At 46.7% G+C, this 23095-nt stretch overlaps 1 protein-coding gene across 1 annotated transcript in view; it reads left to right on the top strand.

Annotated features, from left to right (window-relative positions):
* Positions 1–23095, top strand: part of dnah3 (dynein axonemal heavy chain 3) — a 287745-nt gene that overhangs the window by 252020 nt on the left and 12630 nt on the right. Inside the window, exons 49-56 of the mRNA XM_051933798.1 lie at positions 2393–2609; positions 6561–6743; positions 9128–9326; positions 10678–12819; positions 16446–16671; positions 20039–20283; positions 20526–20642; positions 20763–20920. Of these exons, the coding sequence (XP_051789758.1) occupies positions 2393–2609; positions 6561–6743; positions 9128–9326; positions 10678–12819; positions 16446–16671; positions 20039–20283; positions 20526–20642; positions 20763–20920 (3487 nt within the window). The remainder of the gene's footprint in view (positions 1–2392; positions 2610–6560; positions 6744–9127; positions 9327–10677; positions 12820–16445; positions 16672–20038; positions 20284–20525; positions 20643–20762; positions 20921–23095) is intronic.

The raw sequence follows: 23095 nt of genomic DNA, 5'->3' as shown, positions 1-23095 counted from the left end.
AAGACAAAATAAGAATTCAAATAAGGGAACACTAATTAACATAGAATAAAAGTAAGGTCCGATGGCCAGGGAGGACAGAAAAAAACAAAAAAAATTAGGGTTAGGTGAGAAAAAATAAAATCTGCAGGGGTTCCAAGGCCATGAGACCACCCAGCCCCCTCTAGGCCTTCTACCTAACATCAATGACCTCAATCAGTCCTCGTGGTATTCAGGGTTCTCATGGAAGGACTTGATGATGACGGTCACGTGGACTTCTGGTCTTTAATCCATCAATGTAGGGACATCACAGTGCTCTGATTAGGTGGTGGTGGCGCAGATCGCCACCACAGAAAACTCGGAAAAAGAACAGAAGAGAGAGTAGGGGTTAGTACGGAGTTACGTTAGTACTCATTTCTTCTGTTGATAACACATCGTGATGAAATTATTCAATAAGATTTGGACATAATAAGTCTTCTTTAATTGGGAACTTAAAGTGAGGAAAAGCTAAGGGAGCAGGAACTGTGTCTGACAAAAGCATTCACACCAATGAGAGGCGAGAGGACCGCGGGCGTGGGCCGTGAACTGGAAATGGTGGAGAGGAGGGCGAGACTTGAAAAAATCTGCAATCGCGTTCCAGCCTCACTTGGTCACATGTTCTGGGTGTGCACCAAATTAACATCATTCTGGACAAAAATCTTTAAATGCCTTTCAGACAGCCTTGGGGTCCCAATCCCTCCTAACCCACTCATAGCTGTGTTTGGTGGTCTTCCCGATGGGCATAAAGTGGAGAAGAACAAACAAACTGGAATGGCCGTTACTTCACTATTGGCACGCAGACTTCTCTCGCTCAAGTGGAAGAATCCTAACTCTCCTCTTTTAAGTCAGTGGGGAACTGATGTTGTATATTATTTGAAATTGGAAAAAATCAAATTCTCACTTGGAGGATCTGTGCAGAACCTGGCAGGATCTGATCAATAACCTCTTAGAAGAAGCTCTTAAAGCACTGAGGATGCAGATTCTCTCCCCATTTCTTTTTCTTCTCCATTTATCTGTATCTGCCTATTAAACTCATCAATTTATTTATTTTTACTATTACTAAATTTTATTCTGTTCGCCATGCTCTCTTTCTCAGGTGTGGGAGGAGCTACCTGATTCATGAATAATGATGGCTGTCGAGTAGGCATGTCTTGCAGGGGGCGTGTCCTGTAGCATGACTCTCTCTCTCTCTCTCTCTCTCGTGTGCCGACACTGTCACGTAGTGCTGCAGGCTCCCCAGATTTCACGGTGTGTAAACAGCTCAGGTCAGGTTGGGGGGCATGCACTGGTACAGCACGTTCCCGTACCCTCTCCACCCACATGACAAAACAGCTCGGGATTCCTGGTTGGCAGGCCCCCAGGCAGACCCTCCAGAAATGACCCTCTATCTGCCGCAGCCAGGTGTTACGTGGGCATCCCCTTGGCATGGTCGGGTCCTGTGGGGCGGATCTCCCTCTGGGAATCGTGCCACATGGCCGTAGTGCCGTAACTGACGTTCCCTCACAATGTGCCTCATTCGGGACTCCGTGAACAGCACAAAGTCACACCAGCGGGACCCAAGGATTCTCCAGAGAGACACAGGAGTCCTCTCAGGTCACTGGATAGCGTCCATGTCTCGCAACCACAGGACTCTGGTTTATTTGTTTTTGTTTTTAATCCTATTTTTTTTGTAACAGTTGATCTATTTGTATGGAATGATTACATTTAATTCAATAAAATTTTTAAAAAAAAAGACAAAGTCTCATCTCGTCTCAGGATTTCCTGTTATAATAGAGAGTTTTTTTATTGATTTTTAAAGTTTGTCCTGTTTCACCACCAAGCGGGTGGAGCTGCAGGGGGGGACAGCTAGTTTTTGATAAATCTGACATGATTCCTAAGTCTTACTTGTACTTTGTTATTCTGGAGTGTTGACTTGAAATGATTTTAGCACAGAGGCTGCAAAATCACAACATGTCTAAAAAGCGAAGGGTCAGACGTCTTTGTGAAGGTGCCGCGCACATCCGATTTCCACAAGGTGGGCCCTGGTAAAACAAATGACTTCTCTGGGGGCTACCAGCAAACCTTTTCAAATTCCGAGATGACATACAATTGCTGGCATTGATTATTTCTTCTCCATTTGGACCCCCAGACGTGCTACGAGACTCACTTGGGCTCACCAGGGGTGTGAACCCCACGACCTTGGGGCTGGCAGTGCAGTGCCATCAGCAGGGTCCGGTTGTGGCAGTGGTGGTATCTAGCACCTTTCAGGAATGACTGTCGCCCCCCCAGGTGATGGCCAACTGAGCAGCGGAACGCTAAGTGATGTGCTTGGTGGTCATGATGTTACTCTGACAACCCACATGTGAACTTCTGTCTCCCTCTCTCTCTTCCTTTTCAGGGTGGTCTCCATGTGTAAGTACTTTCAAGAAAGCGTCCGGCAGTTGTCCGAGAAGTACTACGCCACCCTGAGGAGACACAACTACGTGACGCCCACCTCCTACCTGGAGCTCATCTTGACCTTTAAAACGTTACTGAACCGAAAGAGGCAGGAGGTGAACACCATGAGGCACCGCTACCTGGTGGGCTTGGAGAAACTGGAGTTTGCAGCTTCACAGGTGAGCGGACGTCGACCCCTTGTGCAAAAACCAAAACGCAACCCGATCGACATGAAAAGAATGCGTCTTCAGGAGACATTCCATGAAATTTAGTTGGTAACCGCTGCTCCACCCAGAGAGCTACACGACCATCTCAAATGATTCTTGAAAGTGTGACGCCACCAGGGGGCGTACAGCCACCCTAACCCAGACACGGACAGGCAGGACACGGGTTCAACTCAACCCCCGTATTTATTTACAGCAAAAGTGCACAAATTGCCAACACCGTGCCACACCAAAACTCCGTACTTCATCCGCCTCCACTCCTCCTCAGGCTTTGTCTCCTCCCTCCTGACTCTGGTTGTCAAATGGTGGGGACTGACCCCCTCTTTATAGGGCACCTGGAGGGATTCTGGGCTTCTTACGGCCACACTTCTGGGTACGGCAAATGTGTGGCCAAATAAGGCCCTGGAAAGGTCTATGTGCCCCCTGAATGGATGGATGCCCCTCTGTCAGTCATCCCGGGGGAGAAACTGTCCCAAAACACTCTGGGTGTCCCAGCCGGGCAAGAATTCTGGCCGCCTGCCACAAAAGGCAAATACAGTGCATCCAGAAAGTATTCACAGCGCTTCATCACTTTGTCCACATTTTGTTATGTTACAGCCTTATTCCAAAATGGATTAAATTCATTTTTTTCCTCAGAATTCTACACACAACACCCCATAATGACAACGTGAAAAAAGTTTACTTGAGATTTTTGCAAATTTATTAAAAGTAAAAAAATTGAGAAAGCACATGTACATAAGTATTCACAGCCTTTACCATGAAGCTCAAAATTGAGCTCAGGTGCCTCCCGTTTCCCCTGATCATCCTTGAGATGTTTCTGCAGCTTCATTGGAGTCCACCTGTGGTAAATTCAGTTGACTGGACATGATTTGGAAAGGCGCACACCTGTCTATAGAAGGTCCCACAGTTGACAGTTCATGTCAGAGCACAAACCAAGCATGAAGTCAAAGGAATTGTCTGTAGACCTCCGAGACAGGATTGTCTCGAGGCACAAATCTGGGGAAGGTTACAGAAAAATATCTGCTGCTTTGAAGATCCCAATGAGCACAGTGGCCTCCATCATCCGTAAGTGGAAGAAGTTCGAAACCACCAGGACTCTTCCTAGAGCTGGCCGGCCATCTAAACTGAGCGATCAGAGGAGAAGGGCCTTAGTCAGGGAGGTGACCAAGAACCCGATGGTCACTCTGTCAGAGCTCCAGAGGTCCTCTGTGGAGAGAGGAGAACCTTCCAGAAGGACAACCATCTCTGCAGCAATCCACCAATCAGGCCTGTATGGTAGAGTGGCCAGACGGAAGCCACTCCTTAGTAAAAGGCACATGGCAGCCCGCCTGGAGTTTGCCAAAAGGCACCTGAAGGACTCTCAGACCATGAGAAAGAAAATTCTCTGGTCTGATGAGACAAAGATTGAACTCTTTGGTGTGAATGCCAGGCGTTTATTTTTAATAAATTTGCAAAAATCTCAAGTAAACTTTTTTCATGTTGTCATTATGGGGTGTTGTGTGGAGAATTCTGAAGAAAAAAATGAATTTAATCCATTTTGGAATAAGGCTGTAACATAACAAAATGTGGACAAAGTGATGAAGCGCTGTGAATACTTTCCGGATGCACTGTAAAGTCCAAAAAAAAAACATTTTCGGCACAGGCCCAGCGTGCCTACTGGACAGTCGCATTCTCGCCGAATTTCACAGCACATTCTGAGGCCAAGGCGGCCATTTTAACTTCAGCTTGATTCTTTCTTTTTCTGTCCTCTTCACATCAGATCAGTCTGTGAGGGTCTCGGTATCCTCTGCACTGCATTGCCACCCCCTTTATAAAATGTCCTGCTTATTATCTCCAAACTTGATTTGCCCGTCTGCGTGTGGCATCTGCCAGATGTCTACCTTTCCTTTCAGTTTGGCAGCGTGCCCACCTATCTTCTGACGGACATCCGTTACAATGTTTTAGCGTCCTCCGATGACCCCCACCTACCAGCTGCCCCAATCTGAATTTGTACGTCGCCCGTATCTCCCCCCTTGGAGGTTACGCTATGCATTTGGCTGCCAATCCCATTTCTCACCTGTGTCCTTTAGCTCTTTGGAGGCTCTATATATTTTTTTTTTGTTTCATCAAACAATCAGATTGTGAAAAACAAAACTAACAAAACGGTTTTACAGCCGCACTCTCATCGTCCCTTTCCTCCGACTGATGTTACGCTTTCATCCCGGTTCTCTGCATCTTTCTTTTGAGGGCACTTTGTTTTCACTAAATGTCCTCACTCTGCGGTTAATATTAGGGGTGTGGGAGGAGCTACCTGATTCATGAATAATGATGGCTGTCGAGTAGGTGTGTCTTGCAGGGGGCGTGTCCTGTAGCATGACTCTCTCTCTTTCTCTCTCGTGTGCCGACACTGTCACGTAGTGCTGCAGGCTCCCCAGATTTCACGGTGTGTAAACAGCTCAGTTCAGGTCAGGTTGGGGGGGCATGCACTGGTACAGAGCGTTCCCGTACAATTGACAAAACAGCTTGGGATTTCTGGTTTGCAGGCCCCCAGGCAGACCCTCCAGAAATGACCCTCTATCTGCCGCAGCCAAGTGTTATGTGGGCATCCCCTTGGCCTGGTCGGGTCCTGTGGGGCGGATCACCCTCAGGGAATCGTGCCACATGGCCATAGTGCTGTAACTGATGTTCCCTCACAATGTGCCTCATTCGGGACTCCGTGAGCAGCACAAACTCAAACCAGCGGGATTCTCCAGAGAGACACAGGAGTCCTCTCAGGTCACTGGATAGCGTCCATGTCTCGCAACCATATAGCAAGGCAGGAAGCACCAGGACTCTAAAGACTTGGACCTTCGTCCTTTAGCACAGATATCGGGGGCACCACACGCCCCTTTTCAGGGACCTCATGACCCCCCCCCCCCATGGTGGCCTTGGCCTGGTCCAGCCATTCGGGTCCTCAACAATGAGCCAGATCACCCTCGGGTAATCGCGCCACATGGCTGTAGTGCCGTAACTGACGCTCCCTCACTATGCAGGTCATGTGCCTCATTTGGGACTCCGTGAGTAACACAAAGTCAAACCAGCGGCACCCAAGGACCCTCCGTAAAGACACACACGAAGGAGTCCAGTCTTTATCTCAGGTCACTGGATAGCGTCCATGTCTCACAAACAGGAAGCCTTGGATCTTCGTCCTTTTGCAGAGATATCAGGAACGTCACACTCCCCTTTCCAGCGACCTCTTAACCCCCCTCTATGTGACATAATTGTGCAATCTGATTGGCTGCATAGTGGAGCTGCTGAATCACAGAACTATAGGGATCTACTGCTAGACCTTTCTCAAAATTCCCCAAAATCCAGGAGAACTACTTACAGATTCGGTTTGCAATCCGCAGCTCTACAATGACACCCGGCTGGACTTGCTCCTCAGCTGGGACAGAAAGGTCCTCACTTCACAGGACTCCTCTCGGAGGTGGTGTTAACACTCCAGTGGATTTACTCATTGAGTGTGAACGGGTCTCAAGCCACATCCCTTTTAAAAAATGGATTTGCATCCATGCCATCGTGGAGTAGGCGCCTCTGTCGATGTGAGATGGCACACCATTCCATCCATCCATCCATTTTCCAACCCGCTGAATCCGAACACAGGGTCACGGGGGTCTGCTGGAGCCAATCCCAGCCAACACAGGGCACAAGGCAGGAACCAATCCTGGGCAGGGTGCCAACCCACCGCAGGACACACACAAACACACCCACACACCAAGCACACACTAGGGCCAATTTAGAATCGCCAATCCACCTAACCTGCATGTCTTTGGACTGTGGGAGGAAACCGGAGCACCCGGAGGAAACCCACACAGACACGGGGAGAACATGCAAACTCCACGCAGGGAGGACCCGGGACACACCATTCCTCTTTTCTTTTTTTCGCAGGTATCCGTGATGCAGAAGGAGCTGACGGCCTTGCAGCCTGAGCTGATAAAGACGTCCGCCGACACCGAGAAGATGATGGTCAAGATTGAGCAGGAGACCGTGGAGGTGGACGCCAAGAAAGAGCTGGTGCAGGCGGATGAGCAAGTGGCCAACAAAGCAGCCGCTGCTGCCAAGGCCATCAAGGTGGGTCGTCGGTGCCGCCTCGATGTCTGTCTGTGTTTCGCTTGAGAGAACTGATCGAATCACCAAGCAGTGTGGCGGATGGCAGGACTTGAGGGACCTTCAGATCTTGAATTTGGTTTGTTTTTTGGACAATTGAGATGAATAGGATGGACGAGCTTGTTGGGCTGAATGTCCTGTTCCCATCACAATGGCCCTATTTGTAAAGCGCCTTTCACTGTCATCTCACTGCAGGCTGAAGGTTTAGAACCCCAGCTCATCCGGTTGTACCTGATGAAATGGCGGCCGCCTTTTACACTCCAGGCCCCCTTTGTGTGAATGTTAGGACCTGAGCTGCGTCCCTTTGGAGTGATTTGGACAAGAAGAGGCCATTCAGCCCAACAAGCTCCGAAAGATCAGGGGTGTCAGATTCTGACCTGGGGGGGGATTGAGGCCGCACTGGCTGTAGATTTTCATTCCAGTGACAGAGAAGACTCCGGTTGGTCAGCAATCCTGCCCGGGTGGCCTTGATAACTGAAGGGTGGCACCAGTTTGCCTCCCGCGTTTTCCATGTGTTCCCCCAGAGCACCATAGGTGACTACAGCTCTCTGGTGGGTGTTCCGTGTGCCCACCCACAGAGCTGCATGGGAGTTGTAGTTCCGATTTGCAGCCCTATTGGGTTGTGTGTGCAGGTGGCAGGAGAAGGTGTCCCCACTTTAAGGAGGTTCCACCTGAACCGGAAGTGCTTGCTGGATGGCACATCAGTAATCCCAGGTCTGGTATAAAGGAGACTGCCCTGCTTCACCTTGGGCTAGTGCAGGGTGTGAAGGAAAGACAGAGTTTACTGGGGGGAGTGGAGGGGAGAAAGCGAACAAAGGGAACAAAACATTGAAATTTGGGGTCCATGGCCAGGAAACTCCCAGTGGAGAGCTTGTGGTCAATCCTCAAGAGGCGGGGGGACAAATAAAAACCCACAAACTCTGATTATACGAGAATGGGCTGCCATCGGTCAGGATTGGGCCCAGAAGTTGATGGACTGACAGCCTGCCAGGGCGAATGGCAGAGGTCTTGAAAAAGAAAGAAGGGCCAACACTGTAAATATGGACTCTCTGTGCATAAACTTCACGTCATTGTCAATAAACGCCTTTGAAACGTCTGAACTTCTTGTAATTCTTCTTCAGTGTCCCATAGAAACATCTGACACAAAGATCTAAAAATACTGAAGTAGCAAACTTTGTGAAAACCAACACTTGGGGTTCTTCTCAGAACTTTGGGCCGCGACTGTACAGAACTAAGCCCCAAAAATATATTTCATGACGCGTTTGCTTATTTATGATGACATATTGTTGTGTTTTTACTTCTATTAGGGGGCGAAGCTCGCCAACCCCCCCCCAGTCCTGCACTACACGTCCGCAACTTTGCGTCTCTGTCACTCGCGTATGTGGATTTCACTTTCACCAAACGACAAATCTTTTAATTCTAGTGGATAGGCCTGTTCATTACTTCTCCCTGATGGCAACACGAATTAGACGATCTACAAGTCTCCGACTTCAAGTTTAAATCCAAACAATATATTTGATTTCGGGTGGCACGGTGGCACAGTGGGTAGCGCTGCTGCCACGCCGTAAGGAGACCTGTGGTTCGCTTCCCAGGTCCTCCCTGCATGGAGTTTGCATGTTCGCATGCCCCGTGTCTGCGTGGGTTTCCTCCCACAGTCCAAAGACATGCAGGTCAGGTGCATTGGCGATCCTAAATTGTCCCTAGTGTGTGCCCTGTGGTGGGCTGGCGCCTTGCCCGGGGTTTGTTTCCTGCCTTGTGCCCTGTGCTGGCTGGGATTGGCCCCAGCAGACCCCCGTGACCCTGTAGTTAGGATATAGCGGGTTGGATAATGGATGGATGGATATTTGATCTCTTGTCGCTGTTCCGTTATTTCACCGAGTAATAATTCTCATTTGTTTGCACTAATGCGATCTTTACTTTCGAGTTTTCATACTTCCATGATCTCTAACCTGCTCTGCATGTGAATGGCGCCAACGTTTTTGAATTCTTTACGACGTTCTACTTTGTCATCTACTCTTTGTCTTTTATTTCCGGCCCCGGGTGTTGGTTAAATCTCTTGGCATAAAGTCCCATCTCGCGGTGATGTGAAAGTGTCTCTCTGTGGAAGTCACGTCTCGTCTCTCTTTTTTTATTATAACAGAGAGATATTGTCACATTTGCATATTTTTGTCAGAGAAATTCCCCCATTGCTGTCCGCTTTACTTTTCTGGTTGTATTCGTATGCTTGAATGGACGCGTTTTCTATCATACGGCCGATGTTTGTCGGCGTGCGGCTCGGCTGCTATTATGGTAACATTCCTGCTCGGTCGGGTTGTCGGATTTAAACATTTAACTCTCCTGCTTTACAGGATGAATGTGAAGGAGACCTGGCCGAAGTGATGCCAGCGTTAGAATCGGCCCTGGCGGCACTGGACACCCTCAAGCCGGCTGACATCACCGTCGTGAAGTCCATGCAGAACCCGCCCAGTCAAGTGAAGCTCGTCATGGAGAGCATCTGCGTCATGAAGGGCATCAAACCCGAGCGCAAGCCCGATCCCAGCGGCTCAGGTACCGATCGTTCAGATCTGAAAAATTCTAAGATGAGGTCAAGACCCTCATAGGGGAATTAAAAACACCAAGTGGGCCGGTAACTCTTAGGGCAGCGACTCAGCCTCGCTGTCTGTTTTATGAATTAAAGGGTCTTTGGGACCTGAAACCCACCTGCAGAGCTTTGGGTGCAACCTTGAATGGTATGCCACTCCATGACTTGGCACACCCATGCACTTGCCCACACTTACCCCCAATGGGGAAGCAGTCCATTGCAAGTCACCCATTCGTAGCCTGAACAGGACACATTTACACACACAACCCACACACAGCCCCTTTACCCTGAACTGGGCACTGCTGGAAATGCTCATACAAATATTTACCCTGAAATGGGGCACACCCTCATTGTTACTATTAAAAGGGCATTGGTCCATTAAAGGGCAGCCATAGTGACCCTGAATGGGATAGCACTCTATTGCCGGGCACACTCCTGCACACATCCATACTTACTCTAAACAAGGTGCCAGTCCATTAGCGGGCACCCATACTTACCCTGAATGGGCACATTAATATAAATACCCATACTTATTCTGAATGGGGCACCAGTACATCACAGGGCACACAAGCATTCTTTCTCTCAAGCTGGCACCAGTCCATTGCAGGCCACATTCATGGATAAGACTCAGATTTAACCCAGACCAGTCTGTCATAGGGTACCCATTCTTACTTACCTTCTTATATGGATTGCTGGGCACACTTACCAACACCCATACTTCTTAAACAAAGTGCCAGTCCATTTCAGATCCCAGAAAGGGACACCAGTCCCTCACTGAGCACAGTCCTGCACACACCCATACTTACCTGAGCAAGGTGCCAGTCCATTACAGGGCACCGATACCTACCCTGAACATGTTGGCATTTCATTGCTGGCCACATGCACACAACCATACTTACCCTGAGTGAAGTGCCAGTGTATTTCTAGGCACAGTAATACCCATACTGAATGCAAGGCTCCTTTACTAACCCAGTCTGTTGCTGGGCAGACTTCTTTACACGCCCATAGTAGCTGTGAACGTGGTGCCAGTCTACCGCAGTGTATCACCAGGCACACTCATTCCAAACCAATTTAGAGTGGTCCACCACCCTGACCCTCATGTCTTTGGTATGTGGGTGCACCACCCTAAGAAAAGCCCAGTCAGACACAGGAAGGCCATGCAAACACCACATAGAGGGTAACCAGGCAGGGACTTGAACCCTGGGCAGCAGCACTGACCAGAGGGTCTCCCCTTACCCACATCTGGCGCTCACATCATTTCTTCAGCAGATTCCCATCTGCCACTCACAGCTTTTTGTTCCTTTTCTCCTTTTGCAGGTAAAATGATCGAAGACTACTGGGGTTCGTCCAAAAAGCTGCTTGGTGACATGAAGTTCCTCGACAATCTGAAAACCTTTGACAAGGACAACATCCCAGCGGCTAACATTAAAAAGATTCGAGAGAAATTTATCGACCACCCCGAATTCCAGCCGGCCATCATCAAAAATGTCTCGTCCGCTTGCGAGGGGCTGTGCAAGTGGGTGCGGGCCATGGAGGAATACGACCGTGTGGCCAAGATCGTGGCCCCCAAGCGCGAGCGATTACGGGAGGCCGAGGCCGAGCACGCTGTCCAGATGGAGAAGCTGAACATCAAGAGGGCGGAGCTGAAGGCCGTCCAGGACAGGCTGCAGGTGCTCAACGACGACTTCCAGGTCATGAACAACAAGAAGAAGGACCTGGAGAGCAACATCGAGATCTGCTCTCAGAAGCTGGTGCGGGCCGAGAAGCTGATTGGGGGCTTGGGAGGGGAGAAGGACCGATGGACTGAGGCAGCCCGACTGCTGGGGGTGAGATACGTCAACCTGACGGGCGACGTGCTTTTGTCCTCGGGCATGGTGGCGTACCTGGGGGCTTTCACAGTGGACTACCGGCAGGAGTGCCAGAAGCAGTGGCACATTTTGTGCAAGGAGAAGAGAATCCCCTGCTCGGACGATTTTACCCTCAGCAGCACCCTGGGGGACCCGGTGAAAATCCGAGTTTGGCAGATTGCCGGCCTCCCAGTGGACTTGTTCTCCATTGACAATGGCATAATCGTGTCCAACTCGAGGCGCTGGCCCCTTATGATCGATCCGCAGGGTCAGGCCAATAAGTGGATCAAGAACATGGAGAAGGCCAGCAAGCTGTCTGCCATCAAACTGTCCGACCCGAATTACGTCAGGACGCTGGAGAACGCCGTCCAGTTTGGGAACCCCGTCCTTCTGGAGAACATCGGAGAAGAACTGGATGCTCTGCTGGAGCCCATCCTGCTGAAGCAGACCTTCAAACAGCAAGGCGTGGAGTACATTCGCCTGGGCGAGAACATCATCGAGTATTCCAAGGACTTCAGGTTCTACATGACCACTCGTCTACGGAACCCGCACTACCTGCCGGAGGTGGCCGTCAAGGTGTGCCTCTTGAACTTCATGATCACCCCCTTGGGCCTCGAGGACCAGCTGCTGGGGATTGTGGCGGCGAAGGAGAAGCCAGAGCTGGAAGAGAAGAAGAACCAGCTCATTGTGGAAAGTGCCGCCAACAAGAAGCAGCTGAAGGAAATCGAAGACAAAATCCTCGAGGTCCTCTCCTCCTCCCAGGGCAACATCCTGGAGGACGAGACGGCCATTAAGGTCCTGTCGTCGTCGAAGCTTCTGTCCGAGGAGATTTCCCAGAAGCAGCAGATCGCCTCCATCACTGAGAAGGAGATTGACGCCACCCGCATGGGCTACCGGCCTGTCGCCATCCACTCGTCCATCATCTTCTTCTGCATCTCTGACCTGGCCAACATCGAGCCCATGTATCAGTACTCGCTCACCTGGTTCATCAACCTCTACGTGCACTCCATCGCCCACAGCAGGAAGACGGAGGATCTGCAGGGCAGGATCGAGAACATCATCGACCATTTCACCGTCAGCATCTACAACAACGTCTGCCGCTCCCTCTTCGAGAAGGACAAGCTGCTCTTCTCCCTCCTGCTCACCATTGGCATCCTGAAGGGCAAAGGGAAGGTGGACGATCAGGTCTGGAGATTCCTTCTGACCGGAGGCGTGGCTCTGGAGAATCCACACCCTAACCCCGCCCCCGACTGGCTCTCTGACAAGTCCTGGTCCGAGATCGTGCGGGCCTCCAACTTGCCGAACCTGCGGGGGCTCATGGAGCACGTCCAGGCCAATGTCCCGAACTGGAAGCGGATCTACGACTCCGCCAAGCCGCACGAGGAGACATTTCCGGATGAGTGGGCGGGGCTTATCGGCATGGACCGCATGGTGGTACTCCGGTGCTTCCGACCCGACAAGATCATCCCGGCGGTGCAAGAGTTTATAACGGATAACATGGGGAGCACCTTCATCGAGCCACCAACGTTTGACCTGGCAGGGAGCTACGACGACTCCAACTGCTGCGCGCCTCTGATATTCGTCCTCTCGCCCGGAGCCGACCCAATGGCAGGTAAAAAGACGTAAAAAAATCCCACTGTAGATCTGCTATGTCTGCACACCGAGTTAGGGAGAACCAGGAGGTAGACGTTTAAACAGAAAAGGGTCAAAACCGGGAGATCGAATAACACGAGCACAAAAACGAAAGGCAAAAATCGTGGATAGAAATTCAACAAAACCAAAGGTACGTTGGAATAGAAAAGGGGGGGTTCATCAGTGAATGAAGGTTCAGTACGGTGATGTCACTAAAGCAGTCGAGGAGGGTCTGTCACCAAACTCCCCCCGTTTTCAGAACTTCCTACTCCATTCATACACTTGCAGGAGTGACAGACCCACAAATCGCCATGCTGGACCCTCATTACCCATTCACGGTTCAAAAAGCGGGATGCTGCTTCTCCTTGGTGCAGTTTTCAAGGAGGGCTGCCATCTTTATAAGGCTACTAGGATGTCATGAGGACAATCTGGACGAGAAGAGGCCATTCAGCCCACCAAAGCTCGCCAGGTCCTGTCCACTTCACTCCTCAAGTCGAGTTTTGAAGGTCCCTCGAGTCCTCCTGTCCACCACACTACCTGGTCACTTATTCCATGTGGCTGTGGTTCCCTGTGTGAAGCTCATCTGCCCTGTGCTGCCACCTGCTGGACACTCCTAATGTCATTGTTAACTAACTATGTTACCAACTTACATGACATTGGCACAACGTTTAGAATTTCTGTCACACTTTAAAGGTTTCCATTCCACTCACTCTCGTATGTGAACAGACACCCAAAATATAAGGGGAGAGGATTACCATAAACCCCAGGCTAAAGGAAAAGGATCAAAAGAGGCAAAAGGAGTCGCCAAACAGGCAATCCAAAAAAGAAGCAAGTCTCAGTGCAAAGTTCTAAATCGTAATCTAAACCAGAAGCAGAAAGAGTTGGAAAAGAAAAAGAGGAAATCCAATACTCGGGGAACAGCCTCCCAACTCCTCCAAAGTGCATTCAGTGAGTCGCAGGGTCTCCACTTCCCAGCCTGCCTTTTGTGAGATTGGGGGCAGTCCCTAGTAGAGAGGCAAGGGGTGGTCCTGCCCCTTGGGAAAACACAGAGGAAATAAAGATGGTGCATAAATATCCTTAAATGTAGCAGAAACAATAATACATTAAATGATAAATGAACAGAACAATAATAGAGATTGATGTGAAAGACTCTATAATTATAGATTGATTGAAACAGTGTGAAAGGCGCTATATAATACAGTGTGAAAGGCACCACTTAGTGCATTTCACAAAATCTGACTATTTATTGTGTGTGTGTGTGTGTGTGTGTGTGTGTGTGTGTGTGTGTGCCCTGTGGTGGGCTGGCGCCCTACCCGGGGTTTGTTCCTGCCTTGCGCCCTGTGCTGGCTGGGATTGGCTCCAGCAGACCCCCGTGACCCTGTGTTAGGATATAGTGGGTCAGATAATGGATGGATGGACTATATAATAGATTAACAGATATACAGAGTGAAAGGCACCATATAATGCATAGTGTGAAAGGCACTATATAATAAATGAATAGATAGATATATAGTGTAAAAGGCTCTGTACAATAGATATCCTGATATACAGTATGAAAATAACTATATAATAGAGTGAAAGGCACTATATAATAATAATAATTCTTTGCATAATAAATGGATATATAGATATATAGTGTAAAAGGCACTGTATAATAGTATGAAAGGCACTATATAATAAATGGATATATAGATATATACTGTAAAAGGCACTGTACAATAGATAGCTTGATATACAGTATGAAAATAACTATATAATAGTATGAAAGGCACTATATAATAGCCTTATATACAGTATGAAAATAACTATATAATAGTGTGAAAGGCACTATATAATAAATGGATATATAGATATATACTGTAAAATGCACTGTACAATAGCTTGATATACAGTATGAAAATATATAATAGTGTGAAAGGCACTATATAATAAATGGATATATAGATATATAGTGTAAAAGGCACTGTATAATACCTTGATATACAGTATGAAAGGCACTATATAATAGTGTGAAAGGCACTATATAATAAATGGATATATAGATATATACTGTAAAAGACACTGTACAATAGATAGCTTGATATACAGTATGAAAATAACTGATAGTGTGAAAGGCACTATATAATAATAATAATTCTTTCCATAATAAATGGATATATAGTGTAAAAGGCACTGTACAATAGATAGATTGATATGTAGTGTAAAAGGCACTATAATTAAATGGATGGTTACCCTTTCTTTCTTCTTATTTTGAAACAAGAGGGGAAGTGGTCTTGAGATCAGAGGGCTCTGCCTGAGCTGCGTGACCCACGAAGTGTCCAGAAGGTGTGTGTGTGTGTGTGCGCGCGCGCGCATCAGGAGCAGCAGAGGGACAATAAGGCAGAGACTTGCTAAGGCATCTGCTCTGTAGGACACAGACGTGACGAGTGACCCTAACAGTGTGCACTTGTCAAGATACCCGACCCTATCAGGTGGTCCCTAGCAAAGGTTTGAGTGAATTTCTGCAGCACCTGACTGGCAGGCGCCCAATCAGCAGACCTCATTTGATTCTCACAGATTGAAGTTGATTCTGCGGCTAAGAAAACAAAAGTGAGGAGAACCAGCAGGAAGGGCAAATAAAAAGAATCTGCCGGCACCGTCCATTAGGCTGAAAGACAAAATGGAGCAAATTCAGGGCTTTTGAAAGCTGCCGATGAACACAAAGATGAATTCTTGTAAAACAGCTGGTCGCGGGCGCATCAAAGCTTAGTGAGGGGCTTTTTGAACACCGGACTGGTGTAGGCAGAGAGGTGATGTGAATTCAAGAGGTCCCAAAAATACTCAAAATGCCCACTAGAGGGAGAAATACCACCCAAAAACCCCAGCTAGTAATGCAGAGGCCCCATGTAATATTTATACATACACAGATGTATTAATGGGCAGGCAGGGTGGTGTAGCAGTTACAGCTTTGGACTTTAAAAACCCTGAGGGTGGGAGTTAAGGTCCCTCTACTGACACTGTGTGACCCTGAGCAAGTCACGTCACCTGCATGTGCTCCAATTGGAAAAACAAAAGAAATTGAACTGATTGTATCTCTCTGATGGTGTACTGAAAGTGGCCCTGGATAAAACTATCAGCTAAATAAAAAGTAATCATAATGAATAAATAATAATAAGTAATAATAAAGAAATGCCCTGTAGCACAAAATCAGCCCCAGGGAGCACAAAGGCAAAGGCCCAAAACAGTAAAAACAGAGCAAAAGGGACACAAATCCAGTAAATCACAAATCCAAGGGCATCTGAATGAACCACAAAGGACTTTGGGTTGACCGCCGCCTTTATAGGGCTGAGGGCCGTCCCTTGTGGTGATGGACAGGTGGCCCCGCCTCTTAGGGTAACACCCACAAACCACAAGGCACCTCACAAAGGCATGAATGTGGAGGCCTAAAAAGCAAACAAATCCTGCAAATCATAAACAGAAGCAAAATTAACAGAAAAATAACAAAATCAAAAATGAACAAAAAAAAAAGACACAAAAAAGGAATGAGCGCCCCAGTCAGGAAGGAGGCCAGCGACTCGTTGTGTGGGGGTCTGTGGCTCTCTTAATGCCTTTTGGCTTCTTTTGCAGGTCTGTTGAAGTTTGCGGACGACCTGGAGATGGGCGGCTCGAAAATCCAGACCATCTCCCTGGGCCAGGGGCAAGGCCCCATCGCTGCTAACATGATACACAGTGCTATCAAGGCGGGCACCTGGGTGGTCTTACAGAACTGCCACCTGGCCACCAGCTGGATGCCAGCTCTGGAAAAAATCTGTGAAGAGGTTGTGACACCGGAGAACACAAACCCAAGCTTCAGGTAAAGACGGGCTTGTCTGTCACAGTCACGATGGTGGGGGGGGGGGGGGCGAGGGGGGCATTCGAGGTCAAAGACCCTGCCAGCCATTTTCTAGTCTCATTCTCAGGCCCGCTGCTGTTCTTTGCCGGTCTCTGCTGCCTTTCTCTCCCAAATGCCAAAGGTGTGAGGGTTGGGTGACCTGGCATGGCAGACTGGCTCTGTGTGGGTGACGATGTGCACCCATGAAGGACTGCACAGGTCGACCCCCCAATTATTAAATCAGATAAACTTTATTAAGCCTATGAGGAAATTCAGATACATAAAACAGCAGAAACATTAAAAATTTAAAAAATCAACGAGTACATCAGGTGGAAACATTGAATTGCCTGATAGCAGTGGCAGAAAAGACCCCCAGAGGTGCATCTTAGCACACCATGGTGGGATGAGCCTGTGGCTAAAATTTCTCCAAGAGAGACTGTCACCTAGAGGGGATGGACACGGGGGTCCCGGCCCTGTCAAGTAGGGGCACATTTATCAAAGGTGGGCTCGTGGTTACATCCTGGCATGGAAAGCAGCATTACAGAGGTGGGCACAGGCTTTGAAAGGATGGCACTGCTGGCTTTTACTTCACTTTGTATCTGAAATAAATGATCTGTTGAAGTAGACATTTAGATAGATGTGAAAGGCACTATATACTCATTTCAAAGGTGTGAAAGGCACTATATTATACGGGGTGTGAAAATGTAATAATTAGAGGTAGACTGTTAGATCGATATGAAAGGAACTACATAACAGATACATGGATAGAAAATGACAGGCGATATAACACAGGATGATATGACAGACAGACAGAGAGATCTGAAAGGCGCTATATACAGTAGTCACTAGATTGCCAGATATTAAAGGCATATAACAGATACCTATGTGAATACATTATAGTAGATATGAAAGGCGCTATATAGTACAGATAGACACTAAATACAGCAACCACTAAATAAAGACACAATGCAACATGACAGATGGAGAGATCTGAAAGGCGCTATATACAGTAGTCACTAGATTGCCAGATATTAAAGGCATATAACAGATACCTATGTGAATACATTATAGTAGATATGAAAGGCGCTATATAGTACAGAGACACTAAATACAGCCACAGCTAGATAAAGACACAATGTAACATGACAGATGGAGAGATCTGAAAGGTGCTATATACAGTTGTCACTAGATTGTCAGATATTAAAGGCATATAACAGATACCTATGTGAATACATTATAGTAGATATGAAAGGTGCTATATAGTACAGAGACACTAAATACAGCAACAGCTAGATAAAGACACAATGTAACATGACAGATGGAGAGATCTGAAAGGTGCTATATACAGTAATTGACAATTAGCACATGAAAGACACTTTGTGACAGAAACACAGACATAAAAAAATGTTACACAAGACAGATCTGAAGGGCGCTATATACTGTAGTCACTTGTTTGACAGATATGAAAGGCATATAACATACCTATGTGAATACATTATACTAGATATGAAAGGTGCTATATAGTGGAGACAGAAACTAAATACAGTAACACTTAGCTAGATTAAGACACTATGTAACATGACAGATGGACAGATCTGAAAGGCGCTATATGTAGTAACTGACAATCAGCATATGAAAGCCACTTTGTAAAAGAAACACAAAAATGGGAGAAGTTATACAAGATGGATCTGAAAGGCACTATATACAGTAATAGTGTAGACATGGAAGACACTATATAAAAGATGCATGGATGGATAAATTACAATAGATATGAAAATCATTATATAGTAGATAGATACATAGCTGAAAAACAGTTCATATTTCGGGCAGAGATCTGAAAGGCCCTAAATACAGAAACTGAGAATTAGCTGAATAGACATGGAAGACACTATATTTAGATAAGATATGAAAGGCATGACAACAAATGAAAAGGAGCTATCAGTACATACAGTAAAACAGATAAGAAAGATGCTGTATAATCGATATGAATAACGGTACGTAGATCTGTCTTCCATAGAAAGACCTTACATGACAGAGAGCTGTAAAGCACAGTATACAGTCATAGACAGATATGAAGAGCACTACATAACAGATACATAGATGAATATATGAAAGGCACTATATACTGTGGGTGACACAGTGTCGCAGTGGGTAGCACAGCTGCCTTGCAGTAAGGAGACCCGAGTTTGCATGTTCTCCCCGTGTCTGCGTGGGTTTCCTCTCACAGTCCAAAGACATGCAGGTGAGGTGCACTGGCAATCCTAAATTGTCCCTAGTGTGTGCTTGGTGTGTGTGTGTGTGCCCTGCGGTGGGCTGGCACCCTTCCCGGGGTTTGTTTCTGCCTTGTGCCCTGTGCTGGCCGGGCCTGTGACCCTGTGTTGGGATGTAGCGGGTTGGAGACTGACTGACTGACTGACTGACTGACTATATACTGTAGCTGACAGATACATCACTGAAAAAGACATTATGTGACAGTCTGAGATCAGAAAGGCACTAAACACACTGATAGTTGGCTCTCTAGATATGGAAGACACCACATTTAGATAGATTTGAAAAAAACATGATAAAGAGAACTAAAAGGAGTGATATACAGTAACAGATATGAAAGGTGCTATATACAGTAATACATATGAATTACAGTATGTATTATATAGAAAGAATGACAGAAACCTGTAAACGCACAGTATACAGTCATAGACAGATATGAAGAGCACTACATAACAGATACATAAATGAATATATGAAAAGCACTATACAGTAGATAGATACATGGATACAACATATGATATATGATCATAGAGCAAGAGCTGAAAGGCACTATATACAGTAGCTGATAGACAGCTAGCTAGACAGACATGAAAGACGCTATATAATGGACATGAAAGGCACTATATAGTAGATATGAAAGACATTATTTGACAGATATGAAAGGAACTTTTTAAAGACATTATAAGACAGACAGTCAGATAAAAGACACTGTACAGTAGTTCTGTCCGATATAATTAATAGATATGAAAAGCTCGATGACAGGTAGATTTATAGACGTGTAAGACGCTAAATGACAGATGGGGCGTTGCACCCGATGCTGCAGAGTTTCCATTGGCCTTTCCCGATTGCCTCAGTGACAGAGTGATGGCCGATGTCCACACCGAGGACTTAGATGGAGCAGAGTGGACCTTTGGACAGAGGTCTCTATGTCGATTCATTTCTGATGCTGTGCCGCCACACGTCATGTTTCACTGTCTACTGGGAGGGCCTCTACCTAGAAAGGCGCTATATAAAACAGTGTTCCTAAAGTAGGAGTGTTTCATGCTGTGTGTCCATCTCTCTCTCTCTCTCTCTCTTGCAGGCTCTGGCTCACCAGCTACCCCTCGGACAAGTTCCCTGTCAGCATTCTCCAGAATGGCGTGAAGATGACCAATGAGCCCCCCAAGGGTCTCAGGGCTAACCTTCTGCGCTCGTACCTCAATGACCCCATTTCGGACATGGCCTTTTTCAACAGCTGCACGAAGCAGGGCGTCTGGCAGAAGCTGCTGTTTGGCCTCTGCTTCTTCCACGCGCTGGTGCAGGAGAGGAGGAACTTCGGACCTCTGGGTAGGACACTCCAGGGGGCGGGAGGCTCATCCGATGAATAGTACGATACGTCAACCAGGGATGGGGCGATTGTTGGTTGTTTCTCGCCTTAAAGATATTTGTGATGAGGATGCAGGGTCTGTATGGAGGGTTGTCACGGCTCCCTGGCCTGGGACAGGAGTGGTGAATGTGATGTGCCTAAATGGCGTCTTACACCTGCCATCCTCCTCTCGACTTTTAATCGCCTGTTCTCCTCTTTCCAGGCTGGAACATCCCGTATGAGTTCAATGAGTCGGACCTGAGGATCAGCATGCGGCAGATTCAGATGTTCCTAAACGAATATGAAGACGTCCCCCTCGAGGCGCTGACGTATCTGACAGGTATGTGACACAATGTCGCCCTCCAGTGGCCACCTGTGGTATGACACCTCCCACAATTAACAGCAGTGGGTCTCAGAAGTGAGAGCCTGAGGTCTGAATGTCTCTGTCTCACTTCAACAGGCGAGTGCAACTATGGTGGGAGAGTGACGGACGACAAGGACCGGCGGCTCCTCTTATCCCTGCTCTCCATCTTCTACAGCAAGGAGCTGGTGCAGCAGGACGGATATCGGCTTTTGTCAGGAAATGTGTATTTTGTTCCTCCTCCTGGCTCATACCAGGTGAGTGGTGTGCACATCTGCTTGGGGGTCCAAACCTCCGAGCTGTGAAACAAGAGAGCCACCTAATCAGTGAGGGCATCTTCTTGTTAGATGTGTGTGTGTGTGTGGCACTTGGATTTTAGCAGCCAGGGTATTGTTTTTTGTTTTCTTGACTTGACATTTTTATCCAGTTACCTACAAATCACAATCTTAGAATTCCTTACACGAAAACAGAAAGAAGGAAGAACAAAATAGTGGGGGCTACACAATGGGGTCTTTAGTATCTGCTAAACTGGCAATATGCATCCTGTGGCACATCCAACAAAGGCATGGCTGGACAGCAGTCCTGAATATCTGCCATCAGTTTCGTTGGGAAAGATACTGGCATTGTGGTGGCATCTGAGAGAGAATGGCTGCCAAGTGGCGTCATGCTCTCTCCTGCCATGATGGGCAGCAGGATCTCCCTGATTGATCGTTGTGTGGTTAACATGCGGGGGAGACAGCTGGCTCTCTGAGTCCGAGGGGCACCACACCGGATTGCCAGTTTGCCCTCTCAGCCTGGCATCCGTGATTAAAGTGACTGCTGAGCTGACCTGACTGCAGTCCAGTGCAACAGGGGTCTGGAGACGGTCAGGAGGGGCTCAACAGCATGCGGGCTTCCTGTTGGGGGATAAATAATGGAGACCTAAAATCTGTTGGGTGTGCAGCATTTACATTTAGGAGGTCCAGGGGGTTGTTGGCGACGTCCTGACCTCAACACTAAAAGAGGGGGCCCTGACGTTTACACATGGACTGTAATTATAGAAGCCCCAGGGTGATGGGCTCATTTAGGGTTCTCTGTCATTGAATACACTTAACATGAACTGGTCAGATGTACAGCATGTTTAATGAGAAATGTGTAAAAGAGGAATATGAAAGGCACTACTGTATATAATACAGATAGATGTCATGATAGATGTGGAAGGCTCTATATAATTTATATAAAAGAAATGATATATTGATGTAAAAGGCACTTCATGATAGATGCATAAGGCACTATATAATTGATTTGAAAGGAATTACATCAGTGTGAACCACTTTTGGTCACTGTGAGTCTAACGATCTCATTCAACTTACCAAGGGGCTTCCCACTCTGGTGGGAAAAGGTGGACAGCAACACCAGAAAGGTTGAAAAACACACAACTGCAGTATGAGATAGATAGATAGATAGATAGATGTGAAAGGCACTATGTAATCAACAGATAAATAGATAGATGTGAAAGGCACTATATAATCAACAGATAGATGTGAAAGGCACTATATAATTGATGTGAAAGACACTATATAATCAACAAATAGATGTGAAAGGTGCTATATAATCGATAGATAGCTAGATGTGAAAGGCACTATATAATCAACAAATAGATGTGAAAGGCACTATATAAGATAGATGGCTAGATGTGAAAGGCACTATATAATCAACAGATAGATGTGAAAGGCACTATATAATCAACAGATAGATAGATGTGAAAGGCACTATATAATCGATAGATAGCTAGATGTGGAAGGCACTATATAATTTATAGATACCTAGATGTGAAAGGCACTATATAATCAACAGACAGATGTGAAAGGCACTATATAATAGATGTGAAAGGCACTATATAACAGATGGATAGATAGATGTGTAAGGCACTATATAACAGATAGATAGATAGATGTGAAAGGCACTATATAATCAACAGATAGATAGATGTGAAAGGCACTACATAATTGATAGATAGATGTGAAAGGTGCTATATAATGCATAGATATTATAAGACATATACATGTTAGAGGCACTATATTATAGGTACTTAGACAGATGGGAAAAGCAATATATAACAGACATGAAAGGCACCATCATAAATAGGAAATGACAGATAAAAAGATGTGAAAGACACTATTTGACAGAGACCTCATAAGTCATGTAAATGAGAAGGGCACTTTATAATAGATGTGAAAGATGTAAGGCATATAAATGTGAAAGGCACTATATGACAGACAAAAAGATAGGAAAGGCACTATAATAGATAAATATGAAAGGCAATATATAGTATAAAACAGATGACCAGATAGTATTGAAAGGATATAGAACAGATCAATATTAAAGAATAAAAATGGGGCACTACAGTATTAGATAGACAGATATGGCAGATGGAAGGCACTATATCAGAC

This window comes from Erpetoichthys calabaricus, chromosome 11 (assembly GCF_900747795.2).
Source record: "Erpetoichthys calabaricus chromosome 11, fErpCal1.3, whole genome shotgun sequence".
Lineage (NCBI taxonomy): Eukaryota > Metazoa > Chordata > Cladistia > Polypteriformes > Polypteridae > Erpetoichthys > Erpetoichthys calabaricus.
This window is presented reverse-complemented; position numbering and strand designations above follow the sequence as displayed.